General features: G+C 36.9%; 1 protein-coding gene across 9 annotated transcripts in view; it reads right to left on the bottom strand.

Annotated features, from left to right (window-relative positions):
• nav3 (neuron navigator 3) overlaps positions 1-15,516 on the bottom strand; it is a 544,841-nt gene that overhangs the window by 58,207 nt on the left and 471,118 nt on the right. For all 9 annotated transcript variants that reach the window (XM_039761717.1, XM_039761722.1, XM_039761719.1 and 6 more), the window contains one exon: positions 3,320-3,403. In XM_039761717.1, coding sequence (XP_039617651.1) covers positions 3,320-3,403 — 84 coding nt within the window. The remainder of the gene's footprint in view (positions 1-3,319; positions 3,404-15,516) is intronic.

Genomic DNA, 15,516 nt, shown 5'->3' with positions numbered 1-15,516 from the left:
CTCACTCACTCATCACTAATTCTCCAACTTCCCGTGTAGGTAGAAGGCTGAAATTTGGCAGGCTCATTCCTTACAGCTTACTTACAAAAGTTAAGCAGGTTTCATTTCAAAATTCTACACATAACGGTTATAACTGAATCCTACTTACGTACATATATACGGCCATAGCCTGCAGCTCAGTTGCTGTGTGAGGCGGAGTTGCGTCACCCATCACCATGCCTCCCACGTAGTTGACTGCCTCGCGAGATACAAGTTTAATGAGAAGACGCAGGGTATAAACGAGACTTTTGATCACTTTGTAATGAAGTTAAAATTGCTGGTGAAGGACTGTGCTTATGCAAACGAAGATGAGATGGTCAGGGATAGACTAGTGTTTGGCACAAACTCAGCAAAAGTGCGAGAGAAACTTTTAAGTGCCGGGTCTGAGCTAACATTAAATAAAGCCGTGGACATCGCAAGAACGCACAAGATATTTGCAAGATACAAGTTTAACGAGAAGACGCAGGGTATAAATGAGACGTTTGATCACTTTCTAACGGAGTTAAAATTGCTGGTGAAGGACTGTGCTTATGCAAACGAAGATGAGATGGTCAGGGATAGACTAGTGTTTGGCACAAACTCAGCAAAAGTGCGAGAGAAACTTTTAAGTGCCGGGTCTGAGCTAACATTAAATAAAGCCGTGGACATCGCAAGATTGCATGAGATAGCACAAGCACAGCTGAGAACCTTCGATGTATGTACTCTGAGCGGCTCACGTGAACTGACTGTGAACGCAGTACGCAGACAACAAGCAAGAGCTCCAAAGAGCGCTGAACAAAAAACGCATTACACAATTGAGAAGGCAGCAAAAGAATAGGAAGCGAGTGACGCATACAAGCAGCTACTGCGGAAACAAAGGACACGGTGGAAAAAGTCAATGTCCAGCTAAAGGAAGACAGTGTAAAAAATGTTGTAAATTGAACCACTTCGCTAAAGTTTGCAGGACTGGGAAAGGTTAACCCATGCATGCAGTGTGTGATGTCTCAGATAAAGAGGAAGATGAGCTGTTTATTGATACAGTAAGAAAGGGACAACCCTCTGAAGCTGAACAAGCCTTTGTAGACATATCAATAGGAAAGCAAGGTCTAAAGCTTAAGTTTAAATTAAGTTCATAGACACGCTGCCGCTAAATACTCGCAGGCAAATCCACAACTTAATAAACTTAGATTCACAAGTACCAATTTGGGTAGTGAACACTTCGATGAATGAAACCTGTTATCTTTACAACGGTTGACAAACATAGAATATGACTTGAACACAACACATCCTCCAAATATGAACCTGATTGAAAGAAATAATGATAATCAAATCCTTGATGACAGCAACACTCATAACAGTCACAAAACAATTATATTGACAATTATGTTATGTTATTTTTAAAATGTTTCCTTTTCTTTTTCATAACTTCTTTAACACACTACTTCTCCGCTGCGAAGTGCGGGTATTTTGCTAGTATAATATAATAGGGGGAGTGATGGCTCTGATGCTAGAGACCTGCACTATAACCCGTAAGGTTGCTGATTCAAATACTGTTACTGCCAGATGGGATCCTCCTCTGTTGGGCACTTGAGCAGGGCTCTTAACCTTAAAATTACTCCGGAGTGCGGTATTATGGCTGACCCTGCGATCCAACCCCTAAAGGTCACACGAAAAGACAAATTCCCCTTGGGCATGAATAAACTCTACCAAATACCAAATATAATAATCTCAAACCCCATTCAAGGTTATGGAGGTCTGAAGCCTAACCTGACAATTTCAAGCACAAGGTACAAACCATCCCTGTTTTCAAGGTCTATTTATACAGACAGCAGAACACAGGAATATAACTAGAGTTTACAGTCTTTAGTAAAATGGTGTGGAAAACTGGAGTGCCCAAATAAAAGAAAATAATTGGGGATTTGTTTAGAAGGTGCAGAATACATCCAGAAACAAAACACATACTAGATTCAAACCCAGGATGCTGGATCAGTAAGGCAGCAGTGCTAATCACTACACCACTGTGCTTCTGTAGAAAAAATACCTACATTGTTCAAAATTCATCATTACCTAACCTTCCCACCAATTTTATTATAATGAACATTCACATTAAAAGAGCATTCCTATTAAAGTTATTCCTGAAAATAGCATGATTTTTTTTTATTTATAAACAATTAATTGTAAACTAAGTGTGGTGCAAATTAAGATTAATAACAGATGGATTGATTATAGCCTAACTCAAAAAAATGATTGCTATGTGTTATAATGTGTAATTGTAGGGGTTTGCTCATGGTGAGCTGCAGGCTGAGCAGTTTCCAGGTCCTGCCAAGGCATTAGGGGGCTAATCAGTAGGAGGTGAGATGAATCAGGGACTCTCTGTTCAGAAAGGCATTCTGTCTCCATTTGCAGGAAAGCTACAAGTTGACAAGGATGAAAGGAACACATAATGAAAACACATAGGTCACCATTTATCATCTGTCATTCACCGAAAGCTTGGGGACTATTACATTGCAGAAAGGAATCAAACAAATAATCCAAATTATGGAGAAAAGTGAGTTTATGGTGCATCTGGAACAGAAATATCACAACAAAACTGTATTAAGATATGGTATTGAGTTTTTTAATTTATAAGGAAGGTTTAAGAGAAACATTAATAAACTATCATTTCAGGCAAATCTGCATTTTCTCTGAGTGTTGTAGCAGAAGGGCTATGGGAGATTCTGATAGTGCTAATCTCTGTCAAGGCAGTTTCTTCAGCTAAGAACATCTTTTTTATAGAAGAAAGAAGACCAAAAGAAAGTATGGGTACTTTCTGAAGACAACATAGTGGTGATTAAAAAAAACCAACAACAACAACAATGAGAGATACCCATTGTATATTTTTTTTTCATTGCAGGACTGTAAAGAGCCAGAGGCGATTTCTTCAGTACCCCCACATACACATTAATACTGAAAAACTTTACATGCTGCATTCTGCTTTCATAAATTATTTGGATGCCAGTAGGATATGGGAGAAAACTGAAGTACCCAATGAAAACCAATATGGACACAACAAAACATGAAAACACCACACAGCCAGTATCCAGGAATCAAATCTGGGTCTCTGAAGCTGTGATTACTCTGAAGCATTACTGTGTCATAACGTGAATATTCCGAAAAGTGCCCGTGTTCTTTTAGAATATGTATCCTTTACTTTTTATAATGGTTTCAAAATATGACAAACTTTTCATCATTTTTTTTTCTATTCCAGTCAAGGAAAGGCAAAGCTTTTTCAATAACATAATTCAGCTGTGGCAATACTTACCTTTTGCTCAGCTGTCATTGTCAAGCTTTGTAAACGAAAGGTCATGTTGCTAAGGCTCTTTTCAAAAGCAGCAACCAGATGTGCCTGAAATGTTGAAAAGAAACAAATCACTCATTAAATCAAAGTATACATGAGAATCGGACAATCAATTGAAATATCTATTTTGTGCTTTAGATTTTAAAGATCCTACTTACTTTTGAACAGATGCGCACTAAGCTGATCATATATTAAAAGTAGAAATACAAAGGTATCAGATATGTCATTAAATAGAATTAAGTATTTAGGTAAAAAAAGTTAATTACTTTAGTAACCAAAAATATAATACATTTAGCTAAATAAACATGCACTTCTTTATTAATAAAAGGTTATTTTTAGCATTTATAACAATGACGTGTGCAATTCTAACCTAAAAATAATATGAAATGTTATTATTCCTTGGCAGTTTATTACCAGTCGGTTGAAGGTTGAACCCATTTATTCTTCTGTTTAAATTCATGGCACACACATCTGGTATATATATATATATATATATATATATATATATATATATAAATAAAATCCTAAGCTTAAAAGTGCAACAATTTTGTGCAACGATTTTATGTGACTTTTTATGTCTCTTTTTTGTCACTCTTTAAATCAGGCTTATTTTAAAACCTACATATATATGTTTGGTACCATTCTTTTCAGAATTTATCAAACTTTAATTTGATGTTGTTAGATTTTCAGATTCTTATTCAGTTTGTAAATTATAAAGTAAAAAAAATATCAAGAACTCACGTCCTGCGAGAAAACGAGACAAGATTTTTGTGCCAACAGATTTAACCAAGCCCGGGGCCAGAAATAAAAGACAAAGAGTAGATGATAAAGACAGCAGCTGTACAAGCTTTTAAAAAGTACTGTGAAAGATGCAGATCATGTGGCACGGTAGTAGCAACAAGCCAGCAGCTGATTGAGCAAAGAGGAAGTAAAAAAAACTGTATTTGATTCCCATTGTACCACTGTTTAAAAGGGGGTTTCGGAGGAGCGACTGTGTCTCCTTGGGGTGCGTTCAGCCCCCCTCTTCACAACACGAGCAGCAGAGATGCGAAGTGGCTGGCGCGTAGTGCAGCCCGGAGGGTTTGACAAGTGAAGCAAGCAGTGGGTAAGCCCCCTAGTATATATATATATATTTGGCGCCCCGAATGCCAGCAGTGAATCATGGACAGTGGAGTTTTGCTTTACAGCCCTGCTGGATACCTTTGGGGGCCAACAAAGGATGCTTTAGGAGGCCCAGAAACTTGTACGTGCCCTATAACCTGGAAGTACGTCTTAGTGACAGTGACAGGAGGAATGACGTACTTCCGGGATGAAAAGAAGACTTTTGATCTGACCCGGAAGTGCTAGGAAGTCACATGGACTCAGGGTTCAGAAGCACTTCCGGGTCACGCACTATAAAGGACTGTGGGAAATCCCAGACGTTGAGCTGAGCTAGGTGGCAACGTGTCTGGGAGTGGAGGATTGTGTATTATTGATTATTGTTTATTGGTTAATGAGTATTGTGGAGAGGAGGGTTTATTAATAAAAAGTCAAACTTTTGGACTTTTACCTGGTGTCTAGCGTCTAATGTCAGGGTTCAAGAGGATGACAGCGCCCCCTGTCTGTAACTATATATATAGTTATTATAGTATATAATATATATATAGTATTCAGACCCCCTTCAATTTTTCATTCTTTGTTATATTGCAGCCATATGCTAAAATCATTTAAATTAATTTTTTTCCTCATTAATGTACACACAGCACCCCATATTGACAGACAAAAAAAAAGAATTTTTTAAATTGCTTTAGATTTATTAAAAAAGAAAAACTGAAATATCACATGGTCCTAAGTATTCAGACCCTTTGCTGTGACACTCATATATTTAACTCAGGTGCTTTCCATTTCTTCTGATCATCCTTGAGATCACCTTCATTTGAGTCCAGCTGTGTTTGATTATACTGATTGGACTTGATTAGGAAAGCCACACACCTGTCTATATAAGATCTTACAGCTCACAATGCATGTCAGAGGAAATGAGAATCATGAGGTCAAAGGAACTGCCTGAAGAGCTCAGAGACAGAATTGTGGCAAGGCACAGATCTGGCCAAGGTTACAAAAAAATTTCTGCTGCCCTTAAGGTTCCCAAGAGCACATTGGCCTCCATAATCCTTAAATGGAAGACGTTTGGGACGACCAGAACCCTTCCTAGAGCTGGCCGTCCGGCCGAGCTAAGCTACCGGGGAGAAGAGCTTTGGTGAGAGAGGTAAAGAAGAACCCAAAGATCACTTTGGCTGAGCTCCAGAGATGCAGTCAGGAGATGGGAGGAAGTTGTAGAAAGTCAACCATCACTGCAGCCCTCCACCAGTCAGGACTTTATGACAGAGTGGCCTGTCGGAAGCCTCTCCTCAGTGCAAGACACATGACAACCCGCATGGAGTTTGCTAAAAGACACCTGAAGGAGATGGTGAGAAATAAGATTCTCTGGTCTGATGAGACCAAGATAGAACTTTTTGGCCTTAATTCTAAGCGGTATGTGTGGAGACAACCAGGCACTGCTCATCACTTGTCCAATATAGTCCCCACAGTGAAGCATGGTGGTGGCAGCATCATGCTGTGGGGGTGTTTTTCAGCTGCAGGGACAAGACGACTGGTTGCAATCGAGGGAAAAATGAATGTGGCCAAGTACAGGGATATCCTGGACAAAAACCTTCTCCAGAGTGCTAAGGACCTCAGACTGGGCCGAAGGTTTACCTTCCAACAAGACAATGACCCTAAGCACACAGCTAAAATAACGAAGAAGTGGCTTCACAACAACTCTGAGACTGTTCTTGAATGGCCCAGCCAGAGCCCTGACTTAAACCCGATTGAGCATCTCTGGAGAGACCTAAAAATGGCTGTCTACCAACGTTTACCATCCAACCTGACAGAACTGGAGAGGATCTGCAAGGAGGAATAGCAGAGGATCCCCAAATCCAGGTGTGAAAAACTTGTTACATCTTTCCCAAGAAGACTCATGGCTGTATTAGCTCAAAAGGGTGCTTCTACTAAATACTGAGCAAAGGGTCTGAATACTTAGGACCATATGATATTTCAGTTTTTCTTTTTTAATAAATTTGCAAAAATTTCAAAAATTCTTTTTTTTTGTCTGTCAATATGGGGTGCTGTGTGTACATTAATGAGGAAAAAAATTAATTTAAATGATTTTAGCAAATAGCTGCAATATAACAAAGAGTGAAAAATTGAAAGGGGTCTGAATACTTTCCGTACCCACTGTATATATATATATATATATATAGTACATCAAGTACATCACCAGAAAGATGCCACAATTCCTTTCCTCATTGCTCATCTGCCATGATTGTATTTATCAATGCAATTTTATATTGGAATTTAGTTCAGAGGAACACATTTAGGTTGCAGACACTGTAAAATGCAGACTATATCTTGGGCATACTTATTTATAGCTATCACCACTTTATGAATTTCTAGTTTATATTTCATCAAAATAAGACAAGTAACCTGTATGTTCTGGTGGTAAGGAAAATATATATTTTTGATTGGTAAATTGTGTGTATTGTAATGGAGCTGACACGCTGCATCTACTGTGACATTGTGGATAAAGATAGAAGGAAAAAATATCTTAAAGTGCCAGACCAAAAAGCTAGCAGTTCAGCTGGGTAGTAGCATAGACAAAGCCTGTGTACTTTTTAAATTCAAACTACCAAACTAAATGAAGCTGGCCTAAAATTTAAATTGACTGAAACTAAAATGTAGCAAAGGTCAAATTAAATATTGGGCACCAAAAACAAAAAGGTTAGGCTTGGTAATTAAAAAAAATTCAAACACACTGAAAATTAATCAACAACAATCCTGCTTTTAAAGTGTTGTGCTAATTATGTCACACTGTGTGGCTGCCGTGACATGTCCCTTACCAACCAAGTATCATATTGTGGCAATGAGACCACAAATGAACAAAATGGTATTAAGGTAAAACAAAAGTGTATCCATAATAATTACTAACATGTCTGTTGACTTTACAGTACCATATAAAAGTAGCCATAATGGAAGATTGCCTGATATTCGCAGCCTTCCAAAATGTCAGATAACCCTGAAACAAAAATTTATATAGAGCAGGAAAAATTTGTTTTTATCTGGATCATAACAGTGTTGGTCTGGAGATGACATCTGCATTGGTTCAGCAGCAGTATGAGCTGGCATTCTATTATTCAAATGATCAGCTTCAGTGCCAGCTTTAAGGCAGCCTATACAACAGTGAGCCTGACACAGTTGCATGATCTCCTACAATAAGTGTTCCTTTTAAGGATAGCAAGCTACCTAAAAGAGAGACTGCGCAGTGCTACATAAGTGGGCAGAGGTGAGATGGGGGAGAAGACTTACAATCTGACTGATAAAAGAGCCAAGCCTAGAACCAACCCTGGAAAGACTGTGTCAATGGTTGCAAGATTGCAGCAGAAGAGAAGACCACCTCACAGTTACAAAGAGTTTGTGCACTTTTACAAGTACTCTCAAGTGGTCACTAGGTCGGGTTACCTCTCAAAAGGAGTACTACATAACTTGGCTGACAAGGAGCACCAACCTGGGAGTGACATCAACACTGAGACAGCAATATGAAGTGGCATTCCATCATTTAACTGAGCAGCTTCAGGGGAGCCAATTTTAATAGCAATCCTGCCAGAGTCATAATATCACTATTCTAGTGCTGCAAAAGTGAACATATTCATTTTAAGGATATTGGGCTACCTAAAATAACAATGGAATTAGCACAAATTAATTGGGCTGGTGCAGGCAAGCAGTGTGCTTTGATACAATATGTATGCATTTGATACCTCTCCCGCCAAGCCCAGACAATGATTTTCCTAGTAGAAACACAGTTTGCATGACTGCTGTGCCCCATCTTACAACAGCAAAACAGCAGTACTGCTCTCCACCCCTGAGTTTTCTTCAAAAAAACGTAATGCAAAGTACTCATGTGTAAAGTAAATGAAAATGACAAAAAATACATTCTTGTATATCATTAGTAATGAAACATGAATGTAATATTTCAGGTAGTGTGGTGATATCAAGGAAATGTATGGTTTTTGTATGCAAAAATGGCTGTATGTATTTGATGTACGTTCCACTATCATTCTGACTATTAGTACAATAAAACTCTGCAGAAACTTTTAAGCTAATCACTTTTACCGTTGTATATTTCTGCAATCCAGTTTTAAGGCTACAATGTTGAGATAAAGAAGAATTAATCATACAGAATTTTACACTTGTGAAATCTTTCAATTTTTGACCTGAACCTAAATTGCTTGACAAGGTATGTCCCTGACTGATCATTTAAGTGGGAGGGTTTATAAAGGATGCTGTTTCACCACTGAGGTCCTCCTATAATGCAGCAGTGTGTTGTAGTGGCTAAGGCTTTGGACTTCAAAGCCTGTAGTTGTATGTTCAAATCCCACTACTGACACTTGACCTGCCTTTGCTCTAATTGGAAAACAAAAAGAAATGTAACCGATTGCATTATAAATGTTTTAAGTCACCTTGTATAAAGGCATCATCCAGATAAGTAAAGTAATGCTTTTCATGTTTTTTGTGCAACAGCACAGGGAGGTGCCTACCTCAGCAGATCTGGGGCCCAGATTGGGAATACACACACACAATTAGACTCCCTTACAGTGTGGAAATTCACAGTTGCAAACACACCTGACTGACTTTGAGAAAAACAGGTGTATTCAGAAGAAAACCCATGCAAACCTCAGGAGAATGTGCAAACTGTAGAAAGAAAGGTCACATGGCAGAATTTAAACACAGTATATGCAACACTGCAGGACTTATTAGCTGAGCTGGTATTAAAAAATGAAGCATGCTTATTTCATGCATATGCTTATCCATAGAGACTCTGCAGTCTGTGTTATATGAAAATTGCTTCATGTTTTTTTTGTCAAATTTCCTATTTTTGTTATTACATGTATTGTTATTATTCATTCATATTTGGCAACAACAAAATCATATGTCTTCAGGTAATATCTCAGTAAATTATAGTTTGTCACATCAAATACAGCATGAAGTATTGATCCAAGAAAAAAAGTTAATAAACCATCAATCTGTTTTTAATCATACATGCACTATGCAGAGGTGTACTCTTCAGCTGAAAGCCTCTTGAGGGAAAGCTGCTAAGCTGGTGACACATTCCTATTACAGAAAAGCAAACACCAGTGATAAAACTAAAGTGTGAAGGTCCAGAGAGCAGAAAGAACAATTATGTCTGTTCCACGAATAAGACTGCCTGCAAAGTGACATTGCTATGGGAAAAAGCAGCTACTGCCAAAATGAACTGTAATTACATCTGCCCAGCAAGAGATGTGTGTCTGTGCTTTTTGGATATTATTTTGATGAGTGGCCTTGGTGACAGATAATTTTAAATGTCCTGCATAGTTTAAAGCATATAAAGCCACAACTATTTTCTTATGTAATTAAAGCTGATAGCTGCAGGCACACAACATGTTTAACAATGTATTACAATTTTTATACACAGGGGATTTCTTGATTTTATCTGAAAAGATTTTCACCATTTTTGTTGAATTATAGAGAAAAGGAACTGGCAGTGAATAATAATAAATGAAATATTCTGCTACATCTGGAGAATGAATTAGAACAAATAAGATAAACACTTGAATAAAAACTAAAGTCAGTTTATATTTAGACCTTGACAGCAGCAAATCTTCAGGTGTTTTTTAGGGATATAGAGGAGTCAAATCCCATGCCAAAAACATCAGGTGCAAGGTAGAAATGAGTCCTGAACGGGTTGCCAGTCCATAGCCAGACATACATATGTACACACTTGACAGTCAATCTGACCTGTCAGACATGGAAATAATGTGCAAACTCCACACAGGCAGTGAATGGGCCAGGGTTCAAAACACATTCTCCTATTTCATTCTTTGATTTATTGTGTTATTAACTTTTACACACTCTTAAATTCTGCAACTCCCAGAAGAAGATACAGTAAAACTGTAACAAGTACCGTGTCTGCAATTTATATTGTAGTCAGTAAGGCTTCAGGTAATAGATTATCTCTATATAACATTTATATATATTTTTTACCAAATAGCATTTAGCAAATTGAAAATGTATTAGACTAATAAATGTATGTAAATATTCAATTACGTTTAAAGGTGCAACCCAGTACCAATAAGTGTGGACAAAAATAATAATTTAAAAATAAACAAATGAATAATTGTAGTAAAAATAAATAACATTTAGTGTAAATCAGACATATACTGCATAGAAATGTTCTACACACACATAAATATTTCAGTTCTAATAGGCTGCCTCTAAAGATATAAAATATTGTAACCTTAACTATATTCTGAAAAAAGGAACCTTTTAGTTTTCATAAGTGGTTGTTCCATCTTTACAGATAAAAGCAACACTGTTTAATTCATTAAAAAGACACTCAATTCATTTACTAAATTAGCAATAAATGCATTATAATCATAATATTTATTTTTTTTAAAGTGATTTAACAATCTTGAAGCATTAGATTACTTAGAATATCAATGTTCATTCGGTTTAAATATACTAAATTCAAGAACAAATTAAGTTATGTCATGTTTTAATTTTAGTAGTAGGTAGTTTTAAATTGATTATTTTAAGTACTTATAAGCATTCCTTTTCTAGATGATGTATACTTTAATGTTAAAATTTCATTTTTTTCTTTTAATTAATAGGTAATTGTTACAAGCATACATGTTACAACACTAGTGTGAAATTCTTGCATCGGTTATATTAGAGGTGTGAAAGAATTCCCTCCCACCTGTGTTGATGGCTGCATAGTCACCCAGACACCAAAATCATCAGAAATGTGAGCCTCTCTGTATCTGAGCTCTCTTCTGGATTGCTTCAGATGTTTTTTCTGCCTTAACCCACTGGGGTACTGATTAAGAACTGGCCATGCCAACGACTTGGCTAAAGTTCTGCCTCTGCTGTCTAAAGACATCCTGTCTAGTAGGTTCCTTTGAAGTCTGTGCATATAAGTTATGTGTTGCCAAAGAACTATGTGAGGCACAGAGGGAGGGGCGTGGGCAGATTTGAAACTTGCTCTACTGGGTGGAATGCAAATTTTGACTTCTAGGAACAAACTTATCGTTGCTTATTTGTTACACACTTGCTTGATTATCCATAAGCTTAATGACTTAGTTTTCATGATGACAAGAAGGAAAGCCATATCCCTGCATGTGAATTGAAATCCTTAAAGTGAAAGATATAAAAGCTGAGCAATGAAAGGAAGAATCTAAGTCATTAATTATCACTAATCTGGCCAAAGTAGATCAAAACTGATAGATGTATAAGGAGTTTATTTATTAAGTTTAAAACTGAACCAATAGCAACAATAACAAGAAGAACTGATCTTTGCATGTGACAACTACAGCTTCTAAATATCACAACACAGTACATTATGTAAAGCATTGAGTATTATCAGGGTTTTCACTGGACTATAATGCAATAGTTCATGGATGTAATTTCTGACAAGCAAGATTCTTACAAAAATAAGATCTCAGGAGCTAAAAAGTGGATTAAACCATTTCACAGAATGAAATCAATTGATACATAAAATGCTGTCCTAACCATATCCTACACTTCATGCACATTTCTTATTTACTTTACAGTGCATAGATTGTACATATGATGAGATACAAAAGACTTACTAGTGCTTAGTTCTAAAGATCATCAAAATCAACTATACATTTTCCACAGTTACTACTAATTTTGTCAGTTATTCTTATACTAAATAACTTAAAAGTTCATCAAATTGTCACTTAAAATTCTCGATTGTTATGTCATCTACTAATTATTCTAGCAGGTACACTAATATTGCCTAAAAATCCAAAACTGATTAAAAATAATTGTGTTGATTAGTCATAAAGTTCATTTTTGCAACAACAAAGACAACATAGAAATGGCATGTAAGATGAGATATCATTTGGAGAAAGCCTGTGTTGTTAAAATAAAAGAGGCCTTTTTGTAAGAGTCAACAAGGGGTTGCTTTGCTTACCCAATGCTACATGGTCAGAAATATTTGCCTATCTACATGGCTAGCTCCTACCTGATAAAACTTACTTTTGCCTCTTTTGTCTACACATGCCGTCATTTTTAGTTATTATATGTTTGTATGTTGCTTATTTGTTTTTTTAGCATTATTTGTGATACAGCATTTCACTGCCATTTTGTTTGTGCCATTTCTGCCACTACTTTGCAATATTTGTTTGGGAGTGAAACTGTTTTGTGTACCTATTTCTATGCAGGATGATAGCACATGGTCACCACTATTTAAGATGGTGGCACAGCTTGCATGGCATTCTAGGTTTAGGATAAATAGAAAAAGAATACCATTGCATGTGGTCAAATTTATTTTGATTAGTGTAAAACTTACTCTTTTAGCTTTGATATCTGAAAAACTTTTCTGTGCCCCTTTGGTTTAGTCCATTGGCTCAGTTTGACTATCTTGCCTTCTCTTGTTTTTTGTTCTAACATTGTTTCAGTCGGGGCGGCACGGTGGCGCAGTTGTAGCGCTGCTGCCTCGCAGTTAGGAGACCTGGGTTCGCTTCCCGGGTCCTCCCTGCGTGGAGTTTGCATGTTCTCCCCGTGTCTGCGTGGGTTTCCTCCGGGCGCTCCGGTTTCCTCCCACAATCCAAAGACATGCAGGTTAGGTGGATTGGCGTTACTAAATTGGCCCTAGTGTGTGCTTGGTGTGTTTGTGTGTGTCCTGCAGTGGGTTGGCACCCTGCCCGGGATTGGTTCCTGCCTTGTGCCCTGTGTTGGCTGGGATTGGCTCCAGCAGACCCCCGTGACCCTATTCGGATTCAGCGGGTTAGGAAATGGATGGATGGATGGATTGTTTCAGTCTAAGTTACCATATTTTATGCTTCTGATCTCTTCTAACTCAAAAAACTATTTTTAGCGCAGGCTAAGTCCAGCCATAACACTACTGAAATAAAAATATCACAGTCCTAGCAAAAAGGAACACAAATAAAGCAAAAAATTGAAAAAGTTACATAGACAGCATCTGCCAACTTAAGCAGTTAAATAAAGCTGACAGTCTCAGTGTTTAGGAGTTCCTTTTGTAGGATGAATGGACACCGCGTCAGTGCACATGCCCCTGTGAAATGAAGCATGCATGAAACGAGCATGAGGACCACTTATGGATAGCCATCTTGAAATATGGAGGAAAATGGGAAGAGTTACAAGTAAAAATCAAGAACAAAAATTTGCCAAAACAGGGGAAAATGTGGTCATGTGTCAATTGGCATAAGAAAAAAGTGTTTTGTTTAATAATTAAAATAAGGTGTTCACTTTTCAAACAATTAAACAAGTTCCAATGCAAGTATCTATATAATTAAACCAATCTACTAGAAGTGTTTAAACAGCAATTAATAAGCTATTGGGTTAAATAAGAATTTTATGTTTTTTTCATAACATATTGAAAAGAGAAAAGATAAAGCTATGACATTAAGAAAGTAATTTTTTCCCAATACTTGCTTTTCAGATTTTCATTAATATTAACTGCACCTCATAATAACCCTTAGATAAATTGGAATGAGTAGTGATCTTAATCAGAATTATATTGTTATCTCTGTTTAAAGTGTATTAATTTGCCCATTCCCCCCACTCCTGTACTTAGGGCTAATAGAGGTCATATTTAAATAGAGCTATAACACTTCATTTTTCATTGTGCAATAATGTAATAATCTTTATTTGTTTTTGTCTTCAGTGCTATCACTACTAACTGGAATTATTTACTGTACCTAGAATAAAAATTGCTAAATAGATTTTGAGGTTCAGTTTTATAGAATTTAATATTTAATGATGTCAAACAAATTTGATCTTATTCTTATCTTATTACTTTAGCTTTATTTTAAAAAGCACTGTCATATTTTAGTACTGTGAAGTGGTAAAGTGGAATGGGTTATGTCTATTTCCCTTTCATTTTGTGTTCTACATGTGACACAAGACTTAAAATGCTCTCTGTCCTCAGAAAACAACAGCAATGTGAAATTTACCATCCATCCATCTTCCAACCCGCTGAATCCAAATACAGGGTCACGGGGGTCCCAGGGCACAAGGCAGGAACCAATCCTGGGCAGGGTGCCAACCCACTGCAGGACACACACAAACACACCCACACACCAAGCACACACTAGGGCCAATTTAGAATCGACAATCCACCTAACCTGCATGTCTTTGGATTGTGGGAGGAAACCGGAGCACCCGGAGGAAACCCACGCAGACACGGGGAGAACATGCAAACTCCACGCAGGGAAGAGTGAAATTTACCCTCATAAGAAATTTATAAATATTAGACTTCTTGCCATAGTTTTCATTTCTTAACTCCCTGCCACAGTTTTAATTTAAATTAATTTGCCTTTTTTTCTTTGGAGTTTGCTCTCTTAATTGTTTCCTAATAATAAAAAGGGAAATGACTCTGAACACTGGAAGGCTACAGCTACTTCAATGTAAGACAGTTTGCTTATTAAGAAATAAAGTTTTAAATAACCAGAACACCTGGAAAATCAGAATACAAATAATGATGATAAGGAGGAGAATCTTAAAAGTAATTATTTAAAAGCAACTGTTTACTTCCAAGTATCACACATAAATGATGTCTCGTTTCAATTAAATGTAGCAAACCCAGGTTGGACATTTCTAGTGTGAAGCATTCTGCCCTCCTGAAATATATTTTGTTCATTGCTAATTGTCAATATAAGGATATAATTAATCTTGTTTTATATTGTGAAAACATGATGCAACTGGAAAATCCGAGTTAAGTACATAAAACTATGGAAGACATATGAAAAAATCTAAATTTCTTATAATGTAAATCTCATATTTTTTCTATTTTCCAAATGCAGAATAACAGAAGAATAAAACCCCACCTAATTAAACAATAAAAACAAACAGAAGTTAAAGGACTCAGTGACTATGAACTTGGCTGGAACAACAACCAGTTGCCAGTAGGGGTTCTGTCAGGCTGAACATGGAGACCACTGCTTTAAACTCAGGTTGTGTTGTTTATGACACATTGGAAATATCACATTTTTTTTTTTTTTAAACAAAATTACTTTCAGCTGTAGTTGCCTTCTCTCTCTTTATACTGTATATACAGTGACCTC

The sequence above is a fragment of the Polypterus senegalus genome, chromosome 8 (genome assembly GCF_016835505.1).
Source record: "Polypterus senegalus isolate Bchr_013 chromosome 8, ASM1683550v1, whole genome shotgun sequence".
Taxonomy (NCBI): domain Eukaryota; kingdom Metazoa; phylum Chordata; class Cladistia; order Polypteriformes; family Polypteridae; genus Polypterus; species Polypterus senegalus.
Note: the sequence above shows the minus strand (reverse complement) of the source record. Positions and strands in the feature narration are given on the sequence as shown.